The 26,972-nt window shown below is 34.3% G+C and overlaps 1 protein-coding gene across 2 annotated transcripts in view; it reads right to left on the bottom strand.

The window, feature by feature from the left end:
- Nucleotides 1-26,972, bottom strand: part of LOC150098719 (breast cancer anti-estrogen resistance protein 3 homolog) — a 77,529-nt gene that overhangs the window by 21,983 nt on the left and 28,574 nt on the right. For both annotated transcript variants that reach the window (XM_090405547.1, XM_090405548.1), the window contains exons 5-6: nucleotides 22,632-22,743; nucleotides 11,172-11,417 (exon numbers count right to left, since the gene is read on the bottom strand). In XM_090405547.1, the coding sequence (XP_090261673.1) occupies nucleotides 11,172-11,417; nucleotides 22,632-22,743 (358 nt within the window). The remainder of the gene's footprint in view (nucleotides 1-11,171; nucleotides 11,418-22,631; nucleotides 22,744-26,972) is intronic.

Below are 26,972 nucleotides of genomic sequence, written 5' to 3' on the forward strand. Positions count from 1 at the left end.
AAAAAAGCTTAGTCCTTAGTTAAACACCATGTCATACTGTATACAGTGTGTGTGTGTGTATGTGTGTGTGTAAAGTGTATGGGTGGGTGCACATGAGTGAGTGCAGATGGTAGAGAGGTAACACAGGCAGACAAAATTGAGCTAGTGAGTGATCATTTTGCAAAAGGTATATCATCCAAGTGAAGATACTCTTATGGCAGAGGTGACAGGAACTGATGTGAGAACAGAGGTTGATGAATTGGCAGTCATCAGGATATTGCAGAATCTGAATGCAAATACAGATGTGGGATATCAGCTTGCATTTAAGGAGAATGTGCAGGGGAAACTGGTGATGCCTTTGACTAGGTTGTTTAAGTCTCATCTCTGGTAGAGCTCCAAGGGAGTGAAAGGGGGCAAAATAATTCCATTGCATAAAGGAGGATCTAAGTCTGTCATAGCAAATTATAGACCAATCACTATCTCAGGAGTGGTGGTAAAAGTACTGAAAAAATTGGTCAAAAAAGAGAATATATATATATATATATATATATATATATATATTCTCTTTTTATATTATTATATTATATTATAATTATATTATATTAACAGAGAGAGAGAGAGAGAGATTGAATAAACAATCTGCAGAAGAAAATTGTTAAAATTATATGGAATAATGACCAAGCACACAGGTGCATACATCCACACATGCACATACACACACACAATTTCTTAAAACATTGGGTAAATTCTGTTTTGACATTAATTTGCAAAGTGTCTACAGAGAAATATTTAACATGGACAAACACAAAATTGTCAAAGGAGTGACTACTCTGGTTCTTGACCTACAAAATACACTTTTACAATTTCTGAGTGATCTGAAATTATGGAAATGTTTCAAGAGAAACATTTTGTAATGCAAAGCACAGATCCTTTTGAGTGTGTATAATGCCATGCATTATGGGAAGGGCCACTATCCAGACAGGTTTCAACCTTTATAGAGGTACTATTAATAGACTATAATAATAATAAAGCTACTATTTATAGAGGTACTATTATAGAGGTACTATTAAGGTGAAAGGAGTACCTCTCTCTAAAAACTCGGTGATCTACAAGATCACTTTAAATGAATGACCCAAAAGGATCACTATTAAGCTCACCACTCCTGACCTGAATTACTCCAAGGAAGAAATCTCATCAGTGACTCTACTCTGATAGGTAAAAACCCACCATCCAAGCAGAACCATTCTACTCCCCAGGAAGAAAGCCAGACCGAAAAGATACCCATGTTGAAGTAATGAAGAAGTCATATACACTCATGTCCATAGAAACTACATCACATGCTGTAACTATGATTTTCATCATCAAATTCCTGAAATGCAACCTCAGGGAGTGTACAGGATATTTATGATGGTACTACATGAAAACTTACACTATTACTAACTTTCGATCAACAATTTTCCTCCAAATTAATCTGTTATCTGTCAAGATTCCAATATTATCAGATCTTATATTTCTGTCTTTTAAGCTTTTTACTGTATCAATCCATCTACATCTTGGTGTGCCTCTGGGTCTTTCCCAGCCAACCTGGCAAAGAACACTTATTTTGCTAATCTTTCTTCTCCCATTCTGTTTAAGTGACCATACCACTTGAGATTAGTTCTGCTAACACATTCCTGAATGCTAACAATGGCAAGTTCTTTCCTAATATTTCCATTTTTAATGTGATATTGCCATTTGTTCATTCCACTAATCTTTCTCAGTACTCTCATATCAGAGGTCTCCAGTCCTTGATCAAGTGTTTTATTTTTAACCTGGCTCTCATATCCATAACTTAAAACTGGTTTGAACACTCTTGTATAAGTTAATTTAGTATTTTGGCTAATTTCTTTCTTATTCCATATAAATTTATTCAGCTGACTTCTTACCATACTTGCTTTATAATTCTTTTGTCTATTTCCATATTTAATTACCATCTTCACTAAAAATTGTGCCTAAACAGCTGAAAATGTTTTACTTGTTCTATAGGTTCTCCATTCAGGATGAAGCTGATGTGTTTCAATGTTTCTGCCAGTTTTCATTGATCATTTTATTGCTGATTTTTCATATAAAATTTATTATAGTAGTTATTCAGTTAAGTCAGCATTTGTATTTCAGATTTCATGAAAGGAAGAAAAATGAAAGTAAAAGTTAATGAAATTTATTCCAACATGCATCGAACTTGGGCTGGAGTCCTACAAGGTTCTGTTTTAAGTCCACTCCTATTTCTCATCTATATGAACAATATCCATCCTCACATAATACATGATGCAAAAATAGCATGCTATGCAGATGATATAGCAATCTGGCATACAAGCAGTAATCCTCAACACTCTAAAAAAGTCCTAAATAATTCAATAAAATGCTTAGAAAGATGGGCAAAGAAATTTAAGCTACAGATACATCCTGTGCATCTTCTCCACTGACAGAAAAAATAGACACAAATTACAACCCTCAAATCAAATATACAATACCAAAATAGAAAAAACAGTCTCCAAAATACTTAGGCCTAACCACAGATACTGAACTGAGATTTACAACTCATTATTATTTATTTATTTAGCATATGGCTCACACATGAAAAGTTACATTAATCCTTAATATATATGGACATAGTAATAGACATATGTACAATAATAAGACATAATACAGTCATAAAAGAGACATTCAAGAATCGAGAATAGGCTACAACTGAATGTCTAGGTTGATTATCCAGTCGACTGCAATTGGTGTAGCATGGATGAAGTCTGACAGGTTTCCACTGTATGCACATAGGCACATTCTGCTGCAATATGATTAATTGTCTGGTGGGATGATCCACAGTCGCACCTGGGTGAGACAATCATGCCCCATTTGTAAAGGTGGTCTGCACATCTGCCATGGTTGGTGCGGATTCAGTTAAGGGCAGACCAAGTTTTCTGAGGTAGGTCAAAACCCGAAGGTATCTGTGTTGGGTCCACTAATTCATGGAAAATCCCTGTTAAAGTGTTACACCAGGACTCTTTCCACTTCTCCTTCATGTTGAAACTTGTCTCTGCAAGATTTTTTGCAGTTAAGATTGGAGGATGCCTTGACTTTAGCCTGTTTATTTCTAGGGGTGGGATGTCTTCATGGATTGGAAGATTTTGGATTTCCATGATTTTGCTGTATTCATGTAGAAGAAAGTTGGTGCAGTCTCATCCATAAATAATTTAAAAGCTCAACAAGAGTGTAGACTTCGCATACTAGAAGACAGAAGAAAACTCCCCACAGTTAAATTCACTAACAGAATCAGGATCACATCTCACTCAGGACTTTTGATGCCTGGACAAGAAAATCTAGACTAAAGAGATGATCTACGTTACAATACGATCATGAAATTAGAAAACAGATTGACTTAGAGCACCTATCCACTGAAATAAACAAAGAGCCATTCCTTTCCACTACTCTACCAAAAAACACAATGATAAACTTAAATCTCCTCGAACCTTGTTCAAAAACGGATTCACAGCAAGAAAATAAAAGAAAAGGACTTGACACTATACGTTACTTAAATAATCCAACCAATGTCACTGCCTACACTGATGGATCATCTGATGAAGCACTCAACCAAGGAGGTTCAGGGGGTTTTCTAACTCTACCTGGAGGTGAGGAAATGCAAATCAACACCACAGCTGGCAAAATAGCTTCAAACTTCACTTGTGAATTAACAGGCCATAAACAGCTCTCAAATTCAGTAATAAACATTACAGAAGGAATAACCATCTACAGCAACTCAAAATCTGCACTTGAGTCTTTAAAAAATGGAAATACAAAACTCACACAGGAAATTCATGAACTACTAAAAACTTTAATCTGAAAAATAAGATAAGATAAATAAGAAAAATAAGAGGGGTGCTTAAGGGTCAAAGCTATATAACTGAGAAGAGACCTCCACATCGCCTTTAGAGGAATGCGGAGAACCTACCAGGGCTTCTGACCTAATGTCCAATCCTCACCTTCTCGTGGTGCACCCTGTTGGGTATCTACCTGGATACTGAACGAATGAGGATGGACTGGCAATTTGGGATTTAGCCGACCATATTGTAATTCTTATTGGCTTAAACCAAATTATAAAATGATGGTACAACATGACAAAATTTCGTGCCAGCTGGGGTGTCACCAGGCTAGACAAGGCCCCCATTGTTTTCACCAGGGAACCAGGGTGAACAGCGAAAAGTCAGCTACTGGAACAAATCTGAAAAAACACCCCAACTCAACATCACCAGAGTTAAAGATCGGTCAACATAAGAAGCCTGAATGGCAAATAAAATAGAGCTAGAGGAGGAATTCGATCTGGTACTTATCATAATAGGGGTGACTGAAACAAAAAAGACAAAAAATGGTGAGACCTTTCTGAGCAATAAATACAAAATGTTATATTCAGGCAATGACAATCAAGGAAAAGAAGGAGTAGCCATTGTATTCAACACTAAATACGAGACTAATCTTCTTGAATTGCAGGCAGTCTCAAGTAGAGTGATGTGGGCAAATATCAGAATGGGGAACTAGACAATGACACTTATTTGTGCCTATGGTCCCACAGAAGGTTCTACTAAGGTAGAAGTAAGTGGAGGAATTTTTTAATGCTTTAGAGAAAGCATCTGACACAATGAAAAAGGAAAAGTTCTTGTTGGGGATCTAAATAGTAGAGTAGGAAATGATTGTCAGACATACAAAAATATATTGGGAAAATTTGGAGAAAAGAGCAAAGCTAATAATAATGGCAAATATTTGTTGGATTTCTGCTCAGGACATGGACTGGTTATTACTAACACCATGTTCCAACATAAAAATGTGCACAAATTCACATGGAGAGAAGAGGCAACAAATAAGAAAAGTCTCATTAACTATGTTATTGTTGATAGTGATGTTTTCTCCCTGGTGCAGGACACCAGAGTGTACAGAGGATTTGAAATTAGAAGTGATCACTATTTAGTCTTGAGCAGGATAAAATTGAATTTTATATTGAAAAGAATAAAATGTAAGAAAGTTTTAAAGCGAATAAAAGTTGAACAGCTCTCAGATGTGAACTGTAGATTAAAATATAGAAAGATTATTGAAGAAAAAATGAAAGAGTTTGAGAACAGGAACCAAACTTTAGAGATTCAGTGGCAAGCCTTGAAGAAAACTTTGATTGATTCAGCCAGAGAGGCATGTGGATGTGGTGAGGTTGTCTGCAAGGATAGAAAAATCAGAACTCCATGGTGGACACAGGAAATTAAAGAGGCAGTGAAGGAAAAGAAGAAAGCATATCAAAAGTTCCTGGCAAATAAGTCAGCTTGTGCTCTTAGAGAATACAGAGATAAATGTAAGAAAGCTAAACACTGTGTAAAACTAGCTAAACAAAAGTCATGGGAGGACTTTGGCAAGAATATAGAAAATAAATATCAAGAAGGTGGCAAAATATTTTGGAGGTTATTGAAGAAGCTTAGAAATGGAGGAAAGAGTATTGTAAAAGGAGTTAGAGATGATAAAAGTGACATGAAAACGGGAGAAAAAGATATCCATGAAGTATGGAGTAGTTACTTCGAAAAATTGCTAAATGAAACAAGCAGCGATATCACAGTGATAAAAAACACTCAACAGGCATACATATCCATACTTGAAGTAGAAAAAGCCATCAAAGGCTTAAAATGTGGAAAGGCAGCAGGAGTAGATGAAAACCAGAAATGCTGAAGTATGATGGTATAAAAGTCTTGCAGTGGCTGCACTGCATAGTTCAGAAGGCCTGGACAGAGGGACGAATTCCCGATGATTGGAGTAGAACTCTCATAGTACCCATATATAAAAAGGGAAATAAAACTGAATATGAGAATTACAGAGGTATTTCCCTACTGAATGTTCCTGGTAAGATATATGCAAGTATACTTGAGAAACGTTGAGAAGAATTGTAAAAGAAAAGCTTGGTGAACAACAAGCTGGATTATGGACAAATAGAGGCTTTCGGGATCAGATCTTCACTTTACGACAAATAGTGGAGAAATCATGGGAATATAACAAAGATCTCTATATGAGTTTTGTAGATCTGGAAAAGGCATATGATAAGGTGCCAAGAGAGAAACTATTCGATATGCTACAGTTATATGGTGTCAATGAAGCATTATATCAAGCAATACTTAGTCTTTATTTGAGTTGTAAGTCAGCGGTTAGAATTGAAGGAAGTAAAAGAAGATGATTTAATGTTAAATCTGGTGTGAGACTAGGATGTACATTATCCCCTCTGTTATTCATTATCTATATGGATCACATTATGAAGAAAAGTGGTATTAAACACGATATCAAAATTGGAGATGTTAAAGTCAGCTCTTTGCTTTATGCGGACGATGTTATACTTATCAATAAATCCACTACAAGTCAGCAAGATTCCTTGACTAAATTGAATAACTGTTGTAATAGATATGGTATGAAGGTCAGCAATAAAAAGACAAAGACAATGAAAATAGGTAGAATCGTTGAAAATGTCAACTGCATTGTGAACGGAGAACCTGTGGAACAAGTAAAACATTTCACCTACTTAGGCACGATTTTTAGTGAAGATGGTAAATTAAATATTGAAATAGACAACAGAATCAATAAAGCTGGTATAGTAGGAAGTCAATTGAATAAATTCATATGGAATAAGAGAGAAATTAGTCGGAACACTAAATTAGCTGTATACAAGACAGTGTTCAAACCAGTTTTAACTTATGGATCTGAGAACTGCGGTAGAAGTAAAACACTTGACCAAAAACTAGAGACCGCAGATATGAGAGTCCTGAGAAAAATTAGAGGCATGAACAGATAGCATCAATGGCAATATCATATTAAAAATGAGGATATTAGGAAAGAACTTGACATTGTCAGCATCCAGGAATGCGTTAGCAGAGCTGATCTCAGGTGGTATGGTCATTTAAACAGAATAGGCGAGGAAAGATTGGCAAAACAAGTGTTCTCTGCCAGATTGGCAAGAAAACGTCCCAGAGGAAGACCAAGACATAGGTGGTTTGATAGGGTACAAAGTGCCTTAGATGACAGAAATATAAGATCTGATAATATTGGAGTTTTGACAAGTAACAGACTGATCTGAAAGAAAATTGTAGATAGGAAGTTAGTAATGATGTAAATTTTTCATGTAGTACTATCATATCCTGTACACCCCTTGAGGGTACATGGCAGGAATTTGATGATGATGATGATGAAAAATAAGAACTGCATGCTGCAAAGAACTTATTAACCTGCAACAATTGTTGCAGGTTAATAAGTTAAAAATTCAACACTGGTTGAATTTTTCTCCTGATCATCTTCGAACTGTCTGTCTGCCATCAGCACCCTGCAGGTTAAACTTTTTTTTTATCAGAAAAAATTACTCTTTTCCACTGATTAGGGGTCCATTTGGCATGCTCTTTGCACCAATTTAACCAAGCCAATCTCATTTTTTTTGTTAACAAGGGCTTGTTTTTAGGATGCCTGGCTATCAGTTCCTGTCTAATGATTCTTCTACTGACAGTTACAGAGCTTGCCACAACTCTCATTTGTTCTTCCCAGTCCTGTTTCAGTTCTCCAGATGATGCAGTGATTTTTGAGGCAGAGTCACTTTAGAACTCTATCTTGGCAACGTGGCTTTCTTCCTGTTTCCTTCTTCCTTTCAGCAGATCTGGTTTCCTTCACTTTCGACAACAGCTGTAGCACAGTAGATTGACTACAGAACACCTTTCTTGCTATTTCACAAAAGGAATAGCCTTCTCTATTCACAGCTTGAATCACACTTTTTCTGCAAGGTGTTACTGCACATAACTAGCCATAGCGATCTCAGCATGAAAATACAAAAACTAGCTCTTGCTGTCTATTTATAGCATAAAAAAATTCTGATGCAACTGCAACTATTGCATTATACAGAAACCCGTGGGAATGATAGATGATGCAATACAATGAAATATTTAATGATAAATCATTGAAAATGACCATTTAACTACTAAAAACTATGTTTATGTGGTTTCTATAAACATGAGTGTATATCTCATATACAAGTAGTATAAATGTGTCACACCTTATTATTAAAATATTCAGGAATAGAGCAAGCTGTAGAAAGTGTTTTCACTTGGTTATAATTAAAATTACAAAGCACTCGCAACCGACTCTGGTTGTGAGTGCTTTGTAACTCATTCACAACTCTTCAAGCATCTAGTCCTCACACCCCTACTAACCACACCTTTATTCAACTTCCAGGGATAACCTCTTGTTCTGGTCCCCCTAGTCAAGTGCTGAAACATTTCCCCTGCATTTATCCTATAAAACTCTTTAAGCAACTTAAATGTTTCTATCATATCCCCTCTTTTTCTCCTATCAACCAACTTTTGCAATCCACACACCCTCAATCTGTTCTCATGGGGGGAACGTTCCACAGGTTACTCACCATCTTGGTCACTCGCCTCTGAATCCTCTCCACTGCTTCCTCATCCCCACCTGACTTGAGCAGAGTAATCCAGATGTGGGCATATTAAGGCCTTATAAAGAGGAATAACAATTTCCTTATTTCTACTTGTTAATGTGTTCTTCAATAGCCAAGTAATTGTATGGGTTACCTTAGCACCATTAGCAATATGTCCTCTAAACTCTCTGTCTACCACCACCCCCAAATCTCTAGCTTCATCTATTTCTTGAAGTACAATGCCATCAACGTGATACACAGCTTTAATCTATTTATCCCAAAATGCATAACTTTACATTTCTCGACATTAAACTGATTTAAATAGACTGTCAGTATGGGCAAAAGTTAATGGCCATACTGACAGTCTATTTAAATCATCCTGCAAGCTCCCCACACTGCCTTGATTAACTATTACTCTACTTAATTTCACATCATTAGCAAACAACTGAATATTTTCTTTCAGGTTATTTCCTATATCATTTATGTACAAATTAAACAACAATGGTCCAAACACTGAACCTTGCAGCACACTAGTATCCAAGTATAAGCAAATAAAGTTTGTATGTGAAGCTTCTTCACAACTAAGCTACATGTATATAGAAACTAATGACTTCACATTAATTGCCTTACTATTCCATAATGCAAAGCACATCCTTTGGGGTATGTATAATGCTATGCATTATAGGAAAGGCCACTATCTACCTTTATTGAGGTCTCATTGGTGGGAGCCAGTAGAGATATCAAGGTTGAAGTAATGCAGTAATAAACTTTTATTTCATTCCAAGTGGAAGTTCTTTGTATCTTGAACAGGATTTAAACAAGCGAAAATGGCAAATTTAAATTTGGAAATAGATAACAGAATAAATAAAGCTGGTATGGTGGGGAGTCAGTTGAATAAATTTATATGGAATAAGAAATAAATTAGTCAGACACTAAATTAACAGTATACAAGAATTAGCAGTTCAAACTGATTTTAACTCATGCTTCTCTGAGAGTTGGGAGAAATAAAATAGGTAATCCAAAAACTAGAAACCACAGATATGAGAGCTCTCAGAAAAATTAAGGTGAGTAACAGATGGCATCAATGGCAGAATTATTTAAAAAAATGAAATCAGAAAGGAACACTATACTGTTATTATTCAATAATGTTCAAGCAGAGCTATTCTAAGGTGGTATGGCCACTTTAATTTGGAAGAAAACTTATCTCAAAGTTAGTAATAATTCAAACTTAATCAACTATCATTATTATTATATAGGCATCTCCATGGAGTTCAAAGACTCATTATGGAAGTCCAAACTAACCATTACTAACAATGTCTATCATACTGCTTCCTAGAATTGTTCACTGACCAAACACAAGTGCCTCTAGCAATCCATTCTGCTCCTTTGCAACTTTCCAAACAAAAAATTCTAGTCTTTACACCTTGCTAACCATACTCTTATACAACTTCCAGGAGTGAATTCTATAAAACTCCTTTGGTGTTTTTTCCATATCTTCTTTTCTACCTGTCAGCTAAATTTTGTAAGCCACAAACCTTCAGCTTATCATCATATAGTCAGCACTTCACAAACAAGTCACCATTTTTGTCACTTGAATCTGATTCCACTTTACCACTTTCACATCTCCAAGAAACCCAGGCAACCAAACGTGTGCAATAGTCCAGATGTGGTTCTATCAAAACCTTACAGAGAAGGATAACTTCTGTATCTCTGATCCTCGGAAATATATTTTGTCCACTTCTGGAATATGCCTTCTGAACTTGAAATGTATCATTATCCCTAAAATGAAACTAAAATTGTTCTTACGATAGTTTCATAACATTGATCATGGGCTACAGGTTTCGGAATTTCACAGAATTCGTCTTTTTAAAACAACCATAATATCAGAAGGAATAAATAGCTATAAAAAGATTTTCATGTGACGACATCAAATTAAAATGTCAATGCTCTGATTTACAAGATGCACAAAAGTCTACTAGAAACTAGCAAATCTATCCTAAAAATACTACAAGCGACAATGCCAACAAAAAAGTTCAGAATCTATATTATAGCAGTATACCATAGAAACTTAGGGTTAAGTAGAAATAAGTAGGTTATTAACATTTGTTCTGAATGTCTACAGATTAGATTTTTGGAAATCCTATATGCAGAAAATACGTAAGAGAGAGACAAAAAAGGATGACAGGTTAGTATAGTATGGTTGGAATTTGATTGAAAAACTGATTGATTTACTAGCATTTGAATTTTAGCATATATTTGAGGAGAGTGCTGGATATGCCAATCCAAGTGGGAATAAAACAATACATATTGAATAACTGTAGTAGAGGAAAAGAGTAGATCCAGTGTCTATTAATGAAATGAGATTAGAGTGGAATTGTTAATAAGTCCACTTGCTCTGTTGAATGCCAGCTACAAATTTTAGGAAAATTTTGGGAATGCTTCCTGAGATATAGGTGCAGTCTTTATTTATTTCTTTAGATGAGAAGTAAGATCTGAAGCAGAAGAAAAAGCCTAGCTTTTATTTATTTATTTTTTTTTTTTTTGAACGATGAAATAGTTGTGTTATGTTTAGAGCAGAAGAAGCTTGAAGTTACTATTATTCCAAGAAGGAAAATCTAATTTGAATAGGTGATATTAATGTTTTTTGGCAATCAAACAAATTGAAATACCTGTTTCATTTGAAATACTTATGACAAAATAAACTTGCCATACCTAAATCAGTACAAACCTTTTTAATAATAAAATGAAGTGGCATTTGTTTCCAGAAACATGTAAGCACATAATCTCCAGGCTGTGAGATACAGTCTCTCACTAAAAAGTCTCCCTCTTTTAGAACCAGTTCTTCTGCTCTTTGTCGAAGAATAGTGCCATGATACCATGCACAGCTCCTAAGATCACTACTGTCAAGACTAAGTTCCCATTCAAGGGCTTTTTTAAGCTCATCTTCTGATGCTTCTGATCCTATACCAGTTTCCTAATAAAATTAATATTCAAAAATATATATTGTTTTCACCCTCAAATCAAAACTTCTGTTAAAAATATATAAAATAAAGACATACATATTTCTACATCTCAAAACTCAGTTAAATATTCTATACTACCAGCTCACTTAAGTAAGACTACTAATAAGTAAAAAAGCAACCTGACATGATGGAACTTCAAATGGTGAAAATTTTCTTTCTACCTTGCTAACAGAAAATTTTTTACTGATTATTTGAGTTTCTGCTGGGATCCATCAGATCCAGTAATGAATATTATTTGAAGTTACTTGCCTTTGAATTCAGTTTGGTTAGATGAAATATGTTTACCTATTTAAGCAACCAATATCAATCTCTTTATTCGTTAGACCTGTAGTACAAGTTACATAAAATATATAAGGAAGTCTTGCTAGACAGTTATAATCTATCAAGTGCCAAAGCAAAAAAGATATCCTTGAAGTATGGAGTAATTACTTTGAAAAATTGCTAAATGAAACAAGCAGTGATGACAGCACATTGGTAAAAAATACTGACCAGGCATGCAGTCATAAACACATATCCATACTTGAAGTCGAAAAAGCCATTAAAAGCCTGAAATGTGGAAATGTGTTTCCACATTTCAGGTGGAAACATGAGTAGATGATATTCGACCAGAAATGCTCAAGTATGAAGGTATAAAAGTCTTGCAGTAGCTACACTGCATAGTTCAGAAGACCTGGACAGAGGGACGAATTCCAGATGATTGGAGTAGAGCTCTTATAGTACCCATATATAAAAAGGAAAATAAAACTGAATGTGAGAATTACATAGGTATTTCTCTACTGAGTGTTCCTGGTACGATATATGCAAGTATACTTGAGAAATGGTTGAGAAGGATTGTGGAAGAGAAGCTTGGTGAAGAACAAGCTGGATTCAGGCCAAATAGAGGCTATTGTTAGATCTTAAATGGGAGAATTTATAGAAAATTTAATTCATTCAAGATTTATAACAAGTCTAACATATCAACAAGGAGAAAGTTGTACTTAAGCAAACAAAAAGGACTGTAAATAGGGCTATAAATACCTTTGAATGTAGAATTATATAAGAAAACTTGTTTATTCAAATCTAAATAAAGATATCTAGTTTGTAAAATGTAACTATAAAAGGGTATTCTATGTGAAATGAAATGTTTATTAAGATGTAAACAAAAGTCCAAAGTTCATGGGTGAATCGTTTGGCTTGAGGCATAAGCATTTACAGGAAAGCGGCGATAGCTAGTTTTTCTGGAAGATGTTACACAAGGTGACGCGGTAAACCAGATCATCTCGTGGGAAAAGGGAGACGAGTGCCGTGCTGAAGAACACGGCAGTAAAGAGGGTGCTAAGGATGCAGAAAAAAGGGGTTTGCTCCCCTCTCTCTCTCTCGAGGCTTTTTTGTCGTTCTCCTGACCCTTTCCAGGTGTTTTACGTGGCAGATGTTGGCTTTCTCTCTCACTTTCTGATGGATTCCGGATAGCCTTGAGATGTTAGATGTCGGCACCCGCAGTTCCAGTGCCGTGACTAGCTATCTCCTCTGGGCGGAATTCCTGAACCGTCACTTATGACTAGTGGCATCAGAACCAGAAAAATGTGGGAACATCGCCAGACGTTCAGTAAAGCCAAATAGGATGACCTCTATGAGTAACCACATGGATAAAGGCCAAACGGAGATGTTCTGACCCCAATTCAAGGAAGAAGGATCAGGCTGTGTAAGACGAAAATGTGAATTAAGTGACGGATCTGTTAATCTTCCCAAAAGCTGGTAACGTACAGAATTTTGTTATTTATTTCCCACTTAGAGTGAAGAAATGTTATATAGTTAGTGAGCAAGGACAATGTAGTATAGAACTCTTAGGTGATTATCGAAGATAACAGTGGCTTATTTCCACTGAGCATTTTGTTAGAGAAAGTTTATAGATGATTTGTGACAGGTATTTTATGTGAATAACTAACTTAATTTAGAAGAGAATTGAATGGATGAAATTTAACACTTGTATAATGTGTAGTTTAATGTTTAATCTTATAGAATTGCAAACGATATTAAACATAGTTGATATTGAAAATTTCGGTACTAAGAATAAGTGTTAGATTCTTCACATCTGTATGTTATCTGAGAGAGTTTCCCTGGTTAAGAACTCCTTCTAACCTAAAGATATTGGCTGGCGCAGCGTAACAAATAAATTTGCCAGTATCTGATCGGGAGACAAACTCAGACAGTAATCACAAAGGATTTTGTCCGTAACAAAAGATAAACCCTTTGTCTGAGCTGATACATGTGATTAATCTAGAAATCGGCCAGTGTGTACTGAAGGCAAAATTTAGGTCTAGATTTTGAGAGTAATTAGGGTAAAAGCAAATTAGATCTAAATAAGGAAAAACAAGTATGATTAAAACAGTCACAAAGTGGTGACGTAACACTGTCAGGATCAGATTTTCACTTTATGACAGATAGTTGAGAAATCATGGGAATATAACAAAAGATCTGTATTTAAGTTTTGTAGATCTGGAAAAAGCATATGACAAGGTGCCAAGAGAGAAGTTATTCAAAATGCTACAGTTGTGTGGTGTCAGTGGGGTATTATATCAAGCAATACTTAGTCTTTATTTGAGTTGTATTTAAGTCAGCAGTTAGAATTGAAGTACAAGAAGATGGTTTAATGTTAAATCTGGCATCAGACAGGATGTACATTATCCCTTCTAGTTATTCATTATCTATATGGATCACATTATGAAGGAAAGTGGTATTAAATCTGATATCAAAATAGGAGATGTTAATGTCAGCTCTTTGCTTTATGTGGAATGATGTTATATTTCTAAATAAATCTGCTACAAGTCTGCAAGATTCCCTAACTAAATAGAATAACTGTTGTAATAGATATGGTATGAAGGTCAGCAATAACAAGACAAAAACAATGAAAATAGGCAGAAGCATTGAAAATATCAACTGCATTGTGAATAGAGAACTATAGAACAAGTAAAACATTTCAACTACAGGCATGATTTTTAGTGAAGATGGTAAATTAAATATGGAAATAGACAACAGGATCAACAAAGTTGGTATAGTAGGAAGTCAACCAAATAAATTTATATGGAATAAAAGAGAAATTAGTCAAAAAACTAAATTAGATGTATACAAGACGATGTTCAAACCAGTTTTAACTTATGGATCTAAGAGCTGGGTTAGAAGCAAAACACTTGACCAAAGACTAGAGACTGCAGATATGAGAGTACTGAGAAAGATTAGGGATGTGAATAGATGGCATCATAGCAATATCATATTAAAAATGAGGATATTAGGAGAGAACTTGGCACTGTTAGCATCCAGGAATGTGTTAGCCAAGCTAATCTCAGGTGGTATGGTCACTTAAACAGAATGGGAGAGGAAAGATGGCAAAACAAATGTTTTCTGGCAGGTTGGCAGGAAAAAGACCAAGATATAGGTGGATTGATATGGTAAAAAGTGCCTTAGAAGATAGAAATATAAGATCTGACATTGTTGAAGTCTTGACCGGTAACAGATTGATTTGGAGAAAAATTGTAGATAGGAAGTTAGTAATGATTCCTGACATGTACCCCTTGAGAATACACGTCAGGAATTGGATAATTCATAATTACATTTTAAAGACTGCTAAATAAGTAATAAGAAAAAAATGTTTAAAATTTAGCAATTGATAAGTCATTCTCCAAGCAATGAAAAGACAGCATCTCAAAAGAAAGCTGTATATTCCTTTGTTTCTACAGCTGTCTCTGATAGGAAAAATCAATGTTTCTTTACCTAGATTATTCATTCAATGCAGAAAGAAACCAATATATCACAATAACACTGGATGAATAGTCTTAATGTTAACTGGCCCAGGAAGAAACAATCCATTACCACACAGTCCATGTTCCACCCAATTTCAACAATGCTTAAACAAGAATCAGGAAAAGTCAAAGAGAAACAGATTAGAAGATGAATACAAACTCCTAAAATTACCAGATCCCTAAACATAAGTGGTCTTAGTTCCAACCCTCAATTATGTTCAATTCTATTCTCCAATCTGCCAAACCACACATTTTTTCCTTAAAATAAATAAATAAAACTTTCAACCTCTCCAATAATTATCCTATTCATCTCAATTTGAGAAAGTACACATTTTTAGACTTTTTTCCATCTTAAAAAGGTGGAAAATTAATATATGCATTTGTGCATATTAACTCTGATATCCACATGTGAGCACATCAGACAAAATCTCATCTGTCTGATCTTTGGTTAAAAATTCTCTTCTTTCATAGTTGCAGTAGTTTAGATTAAATGTAATTCTTCAGACTGAATATGCAATTTGTTCATTGAAAAAAAAACCATGGTATTCTTTATGCATCATAAAACATTTTCTTAAAGACAATATTGTAGCATCTAATATAAGAAAAAAAGTTTATTTTGAATTTATTTTGGTACATAGATGGGTACATAGTTGCAGTTGAAATGGGCCTTCTTTTTCTTGTATTTTCCACATTCGAGAAGATGGCATCGTCCATATACTGCAGCATGTTTAGCATTAATAATATATTTTTTTGTAAACATCATCACTTTATTTTTCTTTAAAGAATTATAATTTCTAAATTCCTCCGATGCTTCCAAGGGCATTATCATGCCAAATTTAGTAGCAAGCAAATAAATATACAAATGGATATGTTCAAAAGTATGTCTTGCACTCAGTGCTGAATTCAGGGATGGGCTGACTGGGCACCAAACCTTGCACTAGGGCCTTAGAGTCTGTGCTCCTTCCAAAAATAATGAAAATAATGATTCGCAAATTTCAAATTCAAAAATGACATTTTACTTCCAGAAAACATCAATTTGCCATTAGAAACTTCATCATCATCATCAAATTCCTGCTATGTACCCTCAAGGGGTGTACAGGATATGACAGTACTACATGAAAAAATTACATCATTACTAACTTCCTATCTACAATTTTCCTCCAAATCAGTCTGTTACTTGTCAAGACTCCAACATTATCAGATCTTATATTTCTATCGTCTAAGGCACTTTGTGCCGTATCAATCCACCTATATCTTGGTCTACCTCTGGGTCGTTTTCCTGCCAACCTGACAGAGAACACTTGTTTTGCTAATCTTTCCTCTCCCATTCTATTTAAGTGATCATACCACCTGAGATTAGCTCTGCTAATGCATTCCTGGATGCTGACAATGTCAAGTTCTTTCCTAATATCCTCATTTTTAATATGATATTGCCATTGATGCCATCTGTTCACGCCTCTAATCTTTCTCAGGACTCTCATATCTGTGGTCTCTAGTCTTTGGTCAAGTGTTTTACTTCTGACCCAGCTCTCAGATCCATAAGTTAAAACTGGTTTGAACACTATCTTGTATACAGCTAATTTAGTGTTCCAACTAATTTCTCTCTTATTCCATATGAATTTATTCAATTGACTTCCCACCATACCAGCTTTGCTGATTCTGTTGTCAATTTCTATATTTAATTTACCATCTTCAGTAAAAATTGTGCCTAAGTAGCTGAAATGTTTTACTTGTTCCACAGGTTCTCCATTCACAACACAGTTGACAATTTCAATGATTCTGCCTATTTTCATTGTCTTTGTCTTTTTATTGCTGACCTTCATACCATATCTATTACAACAGCTATTCAATTTAGTCAGAGAATCTTGCAGACTTGTAGAGGATTTATTTAGAAGTATAACATCATCCGCATAAAGCAAAGAGCTGACATTAACATCTCCAATTTTGATATCAGGTTTAATACCACTTTCCTTCATAATGTGATCCATATAGATAATGAATAACAGAGGGGATAATGTACATCCTTGTCTCACACCAGATTTAACATTAAACCATCTTCCTGTACTTCCTTCAATTCTAACTGCTGACTTACAACTCAAATAAAGACCAAGTATTGCTTGATATAATGCCCCATTGACACCGTATAACTGCAGCGTATTGAATAGCTTCTCTCTTGGCACCTTGTCATATGCCTTTTCCAAATCGACAAAACTTAAATACAGATCTTTGTTATATTCCCATGCTTTCTCGACTATTTGTCATAAAGTGAAGATCTGATCCTGGCAGCCTCTATTTGGCCTGAATCCAGCTTGTTCTTCACCAAGCTTTTCTTCCACAATTCTTCTCAACCATTTCTCAAGTATACTTGCATAGATCTTGCCAGGAACACTCAGTAGGGAAATACCTCTGTAATTCTCACATTCAGTTTTATTTCCCTTTTTATATATGGGTACTATGAGAGCTCTACTCCAATCATCAGGAATTCGTCCCTCTGTCCAGGCTTTCTGAACTATGCAGTGCAGCCACTGTAAGACTTTTATACCACCATACTTCAGCATTTCTGGTCGAATATCATCTACTCCTGCTGCCTTTCCACATTTCAAGCCTTTGATGGCTTTTTCTACTTCAAGTATGGATATGTATTCCTGACTGCATGCCTGGTCAGTGTTTTTTTTATCACTGTGCTGTCATCAGTGCTTGTTTCATTTAGCAGTTTTTCAAAGTAATTACTCCATACTTCAAGGATATCTTTTTCTCCTGTTTTCATGTCACCTTTATCATCTCTAACTCCTTTTACAGCACTCTTTCCTCCATTCCTAAGCTTCTTCAACAACCTCCAGAATATTTTGCCACCTTCTTGATATTTATTTTCTATATTCTTGCCAAAGTCCTCCAATGACTTTTGTTTAGCTAGTTTTACACACTGTTTAGCTTTCTTACATTTGTCTCTGTATTCTGTAAGAGTAAAAGCTGACTTATTTGCCAGGAACTTTTGATATGCTTTCTGCTTTTCCTTCACTGCCTCTTTAACTTCCTGTGTCCACCAGGGAGTTCTGATTTTTTTTATCCTTGCACACAACCTCACCACATGCCTCTCTGGCAGAATCAATCAATGTTTTCTTCAGAGTTTGTCACTGAATCTCCAAGGTTTGATTCCTGTTCTCAAACTCTTTCATTTTCTTTTCAATAATCTTTCTGTATTTTAGTCTACAGTTCACATCTGAGAGCTGCTGAACTTTTATTTGCTTTAAAACTTTCTTACATGTTATTCTTTTCAATGTGAAATTCAATTTTATCCTGCTCAAGACTAAATAGTGATCACTTCCATTAGAAAGTTTACAATTTTTAAAAGCAACAGAGTTTGCCCCAGGTAGACTTCGTGTGCACCCCGGGCACACATGGAGTCTGCTTAGGGCATGAAATTATCTTGGTCCAGGTACTGCTTGCACTGTAGAATCTATATCTTCTATGAACATTAACAATTGTTAAATGATCATTGAAAACTGCTTTTGATTGAGTTATTAGTGGTATGATAGTATCAATCCTACTTTCCCATCATGTATTCAACAATGGCTTCAAATTTATGTTTGGTAAATGTGTTTTCAGTATGCTCCAATGCTACATTGCAACAAAAAAAAGTATATAGTTCTTGAACAATATAAAAAAAATTCAGTGGTGTCATAAGAGATTTTTGTTCCATCCATTACTGCTAAGTTTAAAGAACGTGAAGAACAAAATAGAAAGAATGTCCTAGAATTTTGAGGATTTTTTTTAATTGTGTGATTCTTCTCCAGTCATTTCATCTGCTGGACAAAATTCCCCAAAAATGATATAGAAATATTTGTATTTTTAAATTAACAAATCTAACAATAATTATCTGTTCTATGTGGCTTACATGAGGGGCTGTATCTAAAATAATTGAGTAATATTTAACATTATCTTACTCAAAATGATTTTGTTTGTTGCACTCCTGTAATTTTAATTATTTGGCTTTGCATTTCATTACCCAAATGATGCATAAAATAATTCAGTGTTAATAAATATTCTGCTATAATGTTATCAGATCTTCCTGTGGTTTCTGCCAAGCAAAGAAAAAGGCCCATTATCACGCTCATAAAGTTTACTGAACGATAAGTACCGCTGTAGCAATTGGAAGAACAACTATGCTGTGCCCCTCGACTGGAAAAGGCCCGAGTTCAAATCATGTCATGATGAGAGGAATCTTTATATGTTTTTTTTTTTTTTTTTTTTCAATTGAAGATGAGTTAGCCAATCTCATATGGAGGTAGCAGGTTCTTTCCTCCCTTCTACAGACAAATTGGCCATCAGAAGGGATGCAATTTACATACAAAAAATACTGTTGTTGGTGTTAATTGGTGGCAGATGCGTTGATTGTAGTGAGGATCTCATAATATTCCATTAAACCTCCAACATGAATAGTGAGTAATATTGTATAGTGAGAATTAAGTAGCAGGGGAGAGGGTGAAATGTGTAGCAGAGTGCCTTCCCATAATCAGTCCTTGGAGGTGTCACGTAATAGTAATAATAATCCCATTTTACTACATATCTCATAGACTGATCATTGTTGGGATCTGCAGAATTTAGACAATGACTGGACAGAGTTGAGACCCTTAATCTTCCATTGATGATATCTCTAACATATTCCTCCATATAAATTTCTGGAAATATTTCTGTTTGTACATAATAAAGTTATTGCAATCTACACCAAAGATGGTAAGCACCTGGATATTTTAAGCAGCCTTGTTTTGGTTTTATGAATAAAACAAGGATCAAAAATCTGGTTAGAAGTGTGAATTCATGTTGGAGGTTTAATGGAATATTATTAGCACTGAGAAAGGATTAAAACTAATTTTAATACTTCCAATATTTCGTCTCCGTCACAGAGACATCTTCAGGGATTACAAAAAACTTTTTGTAACAACACACACACAAATACAATACAACAGTGAGTGAAAACTAAAGTCCTATCTAGGTGGTGTGATTGATGTTGATGTTTCTAATTTATCTGTTCATTATGATCAGAATAAATCAAATCAGATTGATCAAGAAATTTTTATTGACTGGTTTAGAAGAAAATTTATTTCACCAGTCTGATAGCATTTGATATCACATACTTTTAAACAAGAAATCATTTTGCTTTTGTAAAACACACCTAGTGATCCAAGTAGGAAATTTTAAAATCTGAAAATAGTAATATCTTTGTTAAATACATGCCAAATTAATAGCCATTATCCAACTGACAGATCAAATAGTCAATCAAAATTTTAAAAATTTACAAAAAAAGAAATGTTATTTAAATTAGTCCAGAAAGGTAATTTTTTTCATGTTTTGAAAAACTATTAGAGTACTGAATGCAATTTATGAAATTTCACTGGTGTGGATATCAGCCAAAAGTAAAACAACACAAAAATCATTTAGGAAAATACTATGAAGAAGTTTAAAATGAAGGAATCAATAACAAAGGAGTGCAAATTATGACAGATTAAAGACTGAAATTTTAGATGAAGCAACTACTGAATGATTCAACTTGGACAATTGTTTGGATGAATGCAAAACATTAAGTGATGATGGATTAGTATGCCAAACTATAAAAGAAATAAAGTCAAAATGGTGAGTCAGAAAGATTCTTGCTGACAAATAAAACATCATGTAGTCCTGCTTTGTACCACGTGAAAGTTTTACTTGAACAACACGAAGATGTTACTTTTGTTGAAAAATTATTATTATGATTTTTCAAAGGCCTCCATGGAGTCAAAAGACTCATTGTGGGAGGCTCATCATAGAAAACATAATTGCATTCCATGGTTCAACCACCCGTGCATGGAAAGAAACCACTCCTCACCTTCCTGCTCACAGCTTACTTTTACAACTTCCAGGGATGGCCCTTTGTTCTCACTCCTTCACCCCATTCCACCAAGCAAAACTCCACAATAACTACCTCTCAACAGATTAAACATCTCAATCATATCAACTCTCCTTCTATCTGCCAAACTCTGCAGTCCACATTTCCTCAGCCTGTCTCCATAACTAACATTGTACAGTACTGAAACCATATTTGTTGTCCGTCTCTGTACCCTTTCCACAGTTAATTTATCCTTTTCAAATCATGGGCTCCAAGTTTGAGAACAATAGTCCAAGTGTGGTCTAATCACGGCTTTCTACAATGGAATGACAACTCTTAATCTCTGCATGTCAGCATCCTTCTCAGTATTGCAGCAATCCTCTGAGTTACCTTCACCACCTTTGCAATATGTTCCTCGAATTTCAGGTTTCTATCAGTCATCATCCCAAGAACCCTTCTGTCCCTTATTTCCTCTAGGACTTTGATCAAGCTGTATATGGATTACTGTGCACAGATTTGGTTGCCAGTGTTTCAAAAGGATGATGAGATGATTGACTAAGTTGGTTCCTTTTCTCTGGAATGTGGAATATGAGGACAGATTGAGAGAATGCAAATTACAGAGCCTAGTGGATAGAAGGAAGAGGTGAGACATGATTGAGACATAAGTTGGTAAGGTGTAATTACCTGATTTTTCATAAAATATCTGGAGATGGGGGGGACGAGAGGCCATCTCTGGAAGCTCTATAAGCTGGATGTGAGCAAGGGCAGTAAGGAGTAGATTTTTTTTTTTTTTGGATGGAAAGTGGTGGGTGATTGGAATGCATTGCCTGAGAGCGTGATGAGTGCAGGGACAGTGAATGCATTTAAGTCGAGATATGATGAGCTGTGCATGTGAGAGTAGGACCTCCATTAGGAGACTCTTGATGTCATGGAGGTCTGTTGCTAATAATAATAATGTATAAAATTGATAACAAAAAATCCTTAGCCCACCCATGGTAAAAAATGTACTATAGGTTTCCAAATAACCTTTTTTGGGTGGGAGCAACATAGTCATCAAGTTTGCTGGGTTTGAACCCTCACATAACATCTCTAGGATTATGTGAATAAAAAAAAAAATTTAAAAAAAATCTGATTTTTCCATCCCGAACAATCACAGATCTACAGGAAGCAATCCTGACACTGTGATACATTCTGAGGTCTTACAGAACCTATGCCACATTGCAAAGTAGTAATTCTGGTAGCAAGATGACAGGTCTATGAACTATTAGGGCAGTGATTATAACATTTTGACTAGATTGTGTGGTGTGCGAGCATGCACATATAATAGAAATAATGAAATCAGAAACATTCATGTGAATTTATATCATGTAAAATTATAATCAAACTGAAATTCACATGTAGTTTTATCAAAAAAAAAAAAAATAATGTTCACTTTGATATAAAAATTAATGTTTTCATTTTTAATCTGAATAAACTTTTATACCTTTTTTTAAAAATAATTTTGGCAATATTTACTGAAATCTTACCAAACTGTTCCTGTCGCTAGATTTTCCACTGGAATGATAACTGGAAGAGTTGCTAGATGAACAGCTGTGATTACCAGATGAAACAGATTTTTCATAATTATGATAAGATGGACTGCAAGGAAAATAATGCTTAATTCATGTACAAACTATTCAAATTCTTTTAAACTTGCTAAAAAAAAATCTATTTGATATGCACATATTTTAAATAAAGAGAAGACAAAACAAAACATGTTAATGAAGTGTGCTTTTCATAGATTTTAATAAAGTAATGCTAACATTTTCCTCAAGATACAGGGCTATTATCTTCTTCCTCCATTCATTATATGAGGATGTGCTGAAAAGTTGTGAGAATCACCAAAAGAACTTGAGGTAGAACCATGTTCTAGGTGTTTATCAGAACTCTCCCCCCCCCCCATTACGGCTTACAACCTACACACAGCATATAAGTCCTACTGCAAACTTGCTACTCTTATCCGTTCTACGAAAGATCAGCTCCCTCCTCTCTCGCTGCCTGGAATTTACAAAGTGCCCTGTTCCTGTAAGTTGGCATACTTTGAACAGACAGGCAGATCAGCATCTATCTGCCTGGAGGAACACAAGTCTTACATCTGTAAACACAACTATGGCCATTCAGGCTTGACTGACCATGTTTTGGACACCATCCACAGAGTATCATGGAAAAAAACCACCATGCTCCACCACAGCAAATTCAAGAAAGAGAGACTTTTCTTAGAAGCAGCAGCAGCTCTCAGAAACCAACCAAATCTTAATAAATACGGTTGCATTAAGCTTCCGAAGATTTGGGAAACACTCATCACCAGAGATCCCACCTTACATTCGTGGCCACCTACTACCGCCCTTAGAGGGCGCTCCACCTAGATAGGACTTTAGTGTCACCCACGTGGTTGAGCTTAGTATTGTAAGATTTGTGTGTGCATGTTACATTAAGTGTTTTTGTAATCCCCGTAGATGTCCTAGTGACTATGACGAAATATAGGAAGTATTAAATTCTATTTTAATTCTTTTTGAGTGTTGTAAAAAATCCATTAAGCCTCCAACATGATGCTGAATTAAGTGAATTACCTACGTAATAGTTGACCGACATACTACTAGTTAAGACTCGTCTGCTGCATGGATAGACTAAAGCCTGTATGGCACGATCAATTTTTACAATAGCAAAAAATGAATAAAATTTTTAAGTATATAAAAAATAGAAGTTAAAATATCATGTATGACACATTCGATTTTTTATTCTGCAGGCAAGCGCATTTTGTTCGTTCAACCACGACATTGTCTGAATAATTATAAATAATAATTAATAAATAAAATAATTACACAAGATATAAACAACAAACCTACAAAACATAACCACAGGAAACAGTATAATAAGTTTTGAATAATATTTGCTCTGTTTTTTCCCTCTAGTTAGCAATATAAGTTAGTACTAACTAGGCTAACTAAAATTTACGATCTTATTTCTTTCTTGCCATTATTATTTTTACTCATAACATGAAATTATCCAAATTATCCAAAGAGCACAAGCAGGAGTCATGATTTGGATTCATAACTCCCTTTCAAAACAGTTAAAACATTATAAATTATGGAATGAAAGAATAATAGAAGCTAGAATAAAAATAGATAGAGGCTATTTAACAATAATTGGTTTATATGTCCCAGAAGAAGGAAGAGAACAGGATAATATTGATTTTTATAATCAGCTACAAAACATATATAATAAAATAAATAAAAATGATTACATAATTTTAGCAGGAGACTTAAATGCAAGAACTGGAAACACGAAAATTAATAATAATATAGGAATACATGGAGAACACACTCTAAACAGAAATGGCAAAAAATTGATCGACTTTGTAGTTTATAATAACCTAAAAATAATGAATACCTTCTATAAACATAAAGACATACATAAATATACTTGGGCAGCAAGAGGATGGAAATCAATATTAGATTACTTCATATTAAATGAAAAGACATCAAAATTTTCACTAGATGTTAGAGTTCACAGAGGATATGAAATAAGCAGTGACCATTTCCTTGTTAAAATAAAATTAAGATTACCACCTAAATGGCTACAAGTAACAAGAACAGAAAGAAAAATTGAAACATTTGTTTATAAAACTAGACTATTGAATGACACAAATGTACAATGGCTACATGAACAAAGAATTAACCAGTATCTAGATAAAATAAAACAAAATGAAGAAATAGAAATAGAATGGCTTAATATAAAACCGATACTAAATGCAGCAGCAAATGAAAGCTTAGGAAAGACCAAAAAATTCAATAAAAGAAAAAAACTGAAGATCTGGGATGATACAATCAAAGAAATAATCAAAAAGAAAAAAGAAGCCTATCACAAATGGTTAAGCAGTAAAAGATTAGAAGATGAAATAGAATATAAAAGAATAAGAGCCATAGCTAAAAGAGAAGTCAGAAAAAGACAGAATCATAGAATAAATTTGTTTCTAATTTAGAACATGATTTATATAAAATAAGACCCAATGTATATAAGATTTTGAAACACCTAAATGCAGATAGCAAAGAAAACATAAAATTAAACACTGAATTGAATTAGAAGAATTTCTAAATTACTACACAGAACTGTGGACAGACAAATATTTTAAAAAAGACAACTGGCAAACAATTAACGAAAATGAAAAGGAAATAACTGAAGAAGAATTAGAAATCAGCCTGAAAGAAACAAGAAACGGAAAATCACCTGGAGAAGATAAGCTAGGTTCAGAACTATATAAATACGCAGGAACAAGATTCAAAGGAAGACTCTTATTATTTTTAAATAAAATTTACTCAACTGGTATCCCCCCAATAGAATGGAAAAAGGCAATTGTGATTCCTATCTTTAAGAAAGGTAACAGAGATGACCCTAAAAACAATAGAGGTATCAGTATACTAAATTCATGTTACAAAATATACAGCAGAATCTTAAATAACAAACTAATGAAATATTCCAAAAACTTTATTCTAGAGGTACAAAATGGATTTAGAAAAGGACGATCATGTATAGACCCAGCCTTCTGCCTAAAATTAATAATAGAGAAAAGAAGAGAATATAATTTAGAAACACATATTGCATTTATTGACTTTGAAAAAGCATTTGACAAAGTTAAAAGAAACATTATTTAACATATTAAAAGAAAGACAAATACCAAATAATATCCTAAAAGCTGTCACAAGTATATATGAAAATAATCAAATACAAATAAGATTAAATCACGAGCTATCATATACAAGAGAGATAAACAAAGGGGTCCGACAGGGATGTCCCCTCTGAGCAACTCTTTTTAATATCTACTTAAATGAAATAATAATAAAATGGAGTAAAAATTTACATCAAGGAATTAAACTTTCACCTACAGTTAACTTAAACACTCTCCTCTTTGCAGACGACCAAATAATAATTACAAATTCTGAAGATAACTTACAGAAAGCTATTTTAAATCTAAATGAGATATCCAAAGATTATGGTATGATAATATCAACGGAAAAATCAAAAACTATGGCCTTTAAAGGACAAGATCCAGCAAGAACTAAAATAGTATTAGATAACAAGATCTTAGAACAGGTGAATTCATTTAACTACCTAGGATGTATGATCACTTATGAAAATGAAAAAGATATAAACATAAAAATTGCAAAATATTTAAAAATAACAGGAGTAATTAACTCTATATTTAAACCAAACCTAGTTCAAAAACAAACCAGGCTGAAAGTATACAATACATTAGCCCTACCGGTCTTAATGTATGGAAGCGAAATCTGGACAATAAAACAAAAAGACAAACAAAGATTAACAACAGCAGAAATGAAGTTTATGAGAAAAACTGCAAAGTATACCCTATTTGATCACAAAAGAAATGAAGATATTATGAAAGAATTAAACCAAGAACCAGTAATTGAAAAAATTAAAAAATATAAACATAGATGGATGGAACACGTTCAAAGAATGAAAACAGAAAGATTACCAAAACAAGCCTTAAAGTACAAGCCATTAGGAAAAAGAAAACCAGGACGTCCTCTTAAACGATTCAACAATGACTTCTAAGGCCGGAACAGGCCATACTAGTCCTAAATCCTTGATACGTATGATGATGATGATGATATTAAATTATATAAAATTGGGTTTATTTTTGTACAAATCAATTAGAAAAGTGTTTTTATATGTATTTTGAAATGAAATATAACGAATATATTTGCTACTGGAAACATAACCTATTATACACACATATATACATGCTCTATTTTCTCACTGACATAGAAAATTGACATCTATTTCTATCTGACATGGTAAATTTTCAAATG

This window comes from Typopeltis vanoorti, chromosome 15 (assembly GCF_054136105.1).
Source record: "Typopeltis vanoorti isolate ZY-2024b chromosome 15, IOZ_Tvanoo_1.0, whole genome shotgun sequence".
NCBI lineage: Eukaryota > Metazoa > Arthropoda > Arachnida > Uropygi > Thelyphonidae > Typopeltis > Typopeltis vanoorti.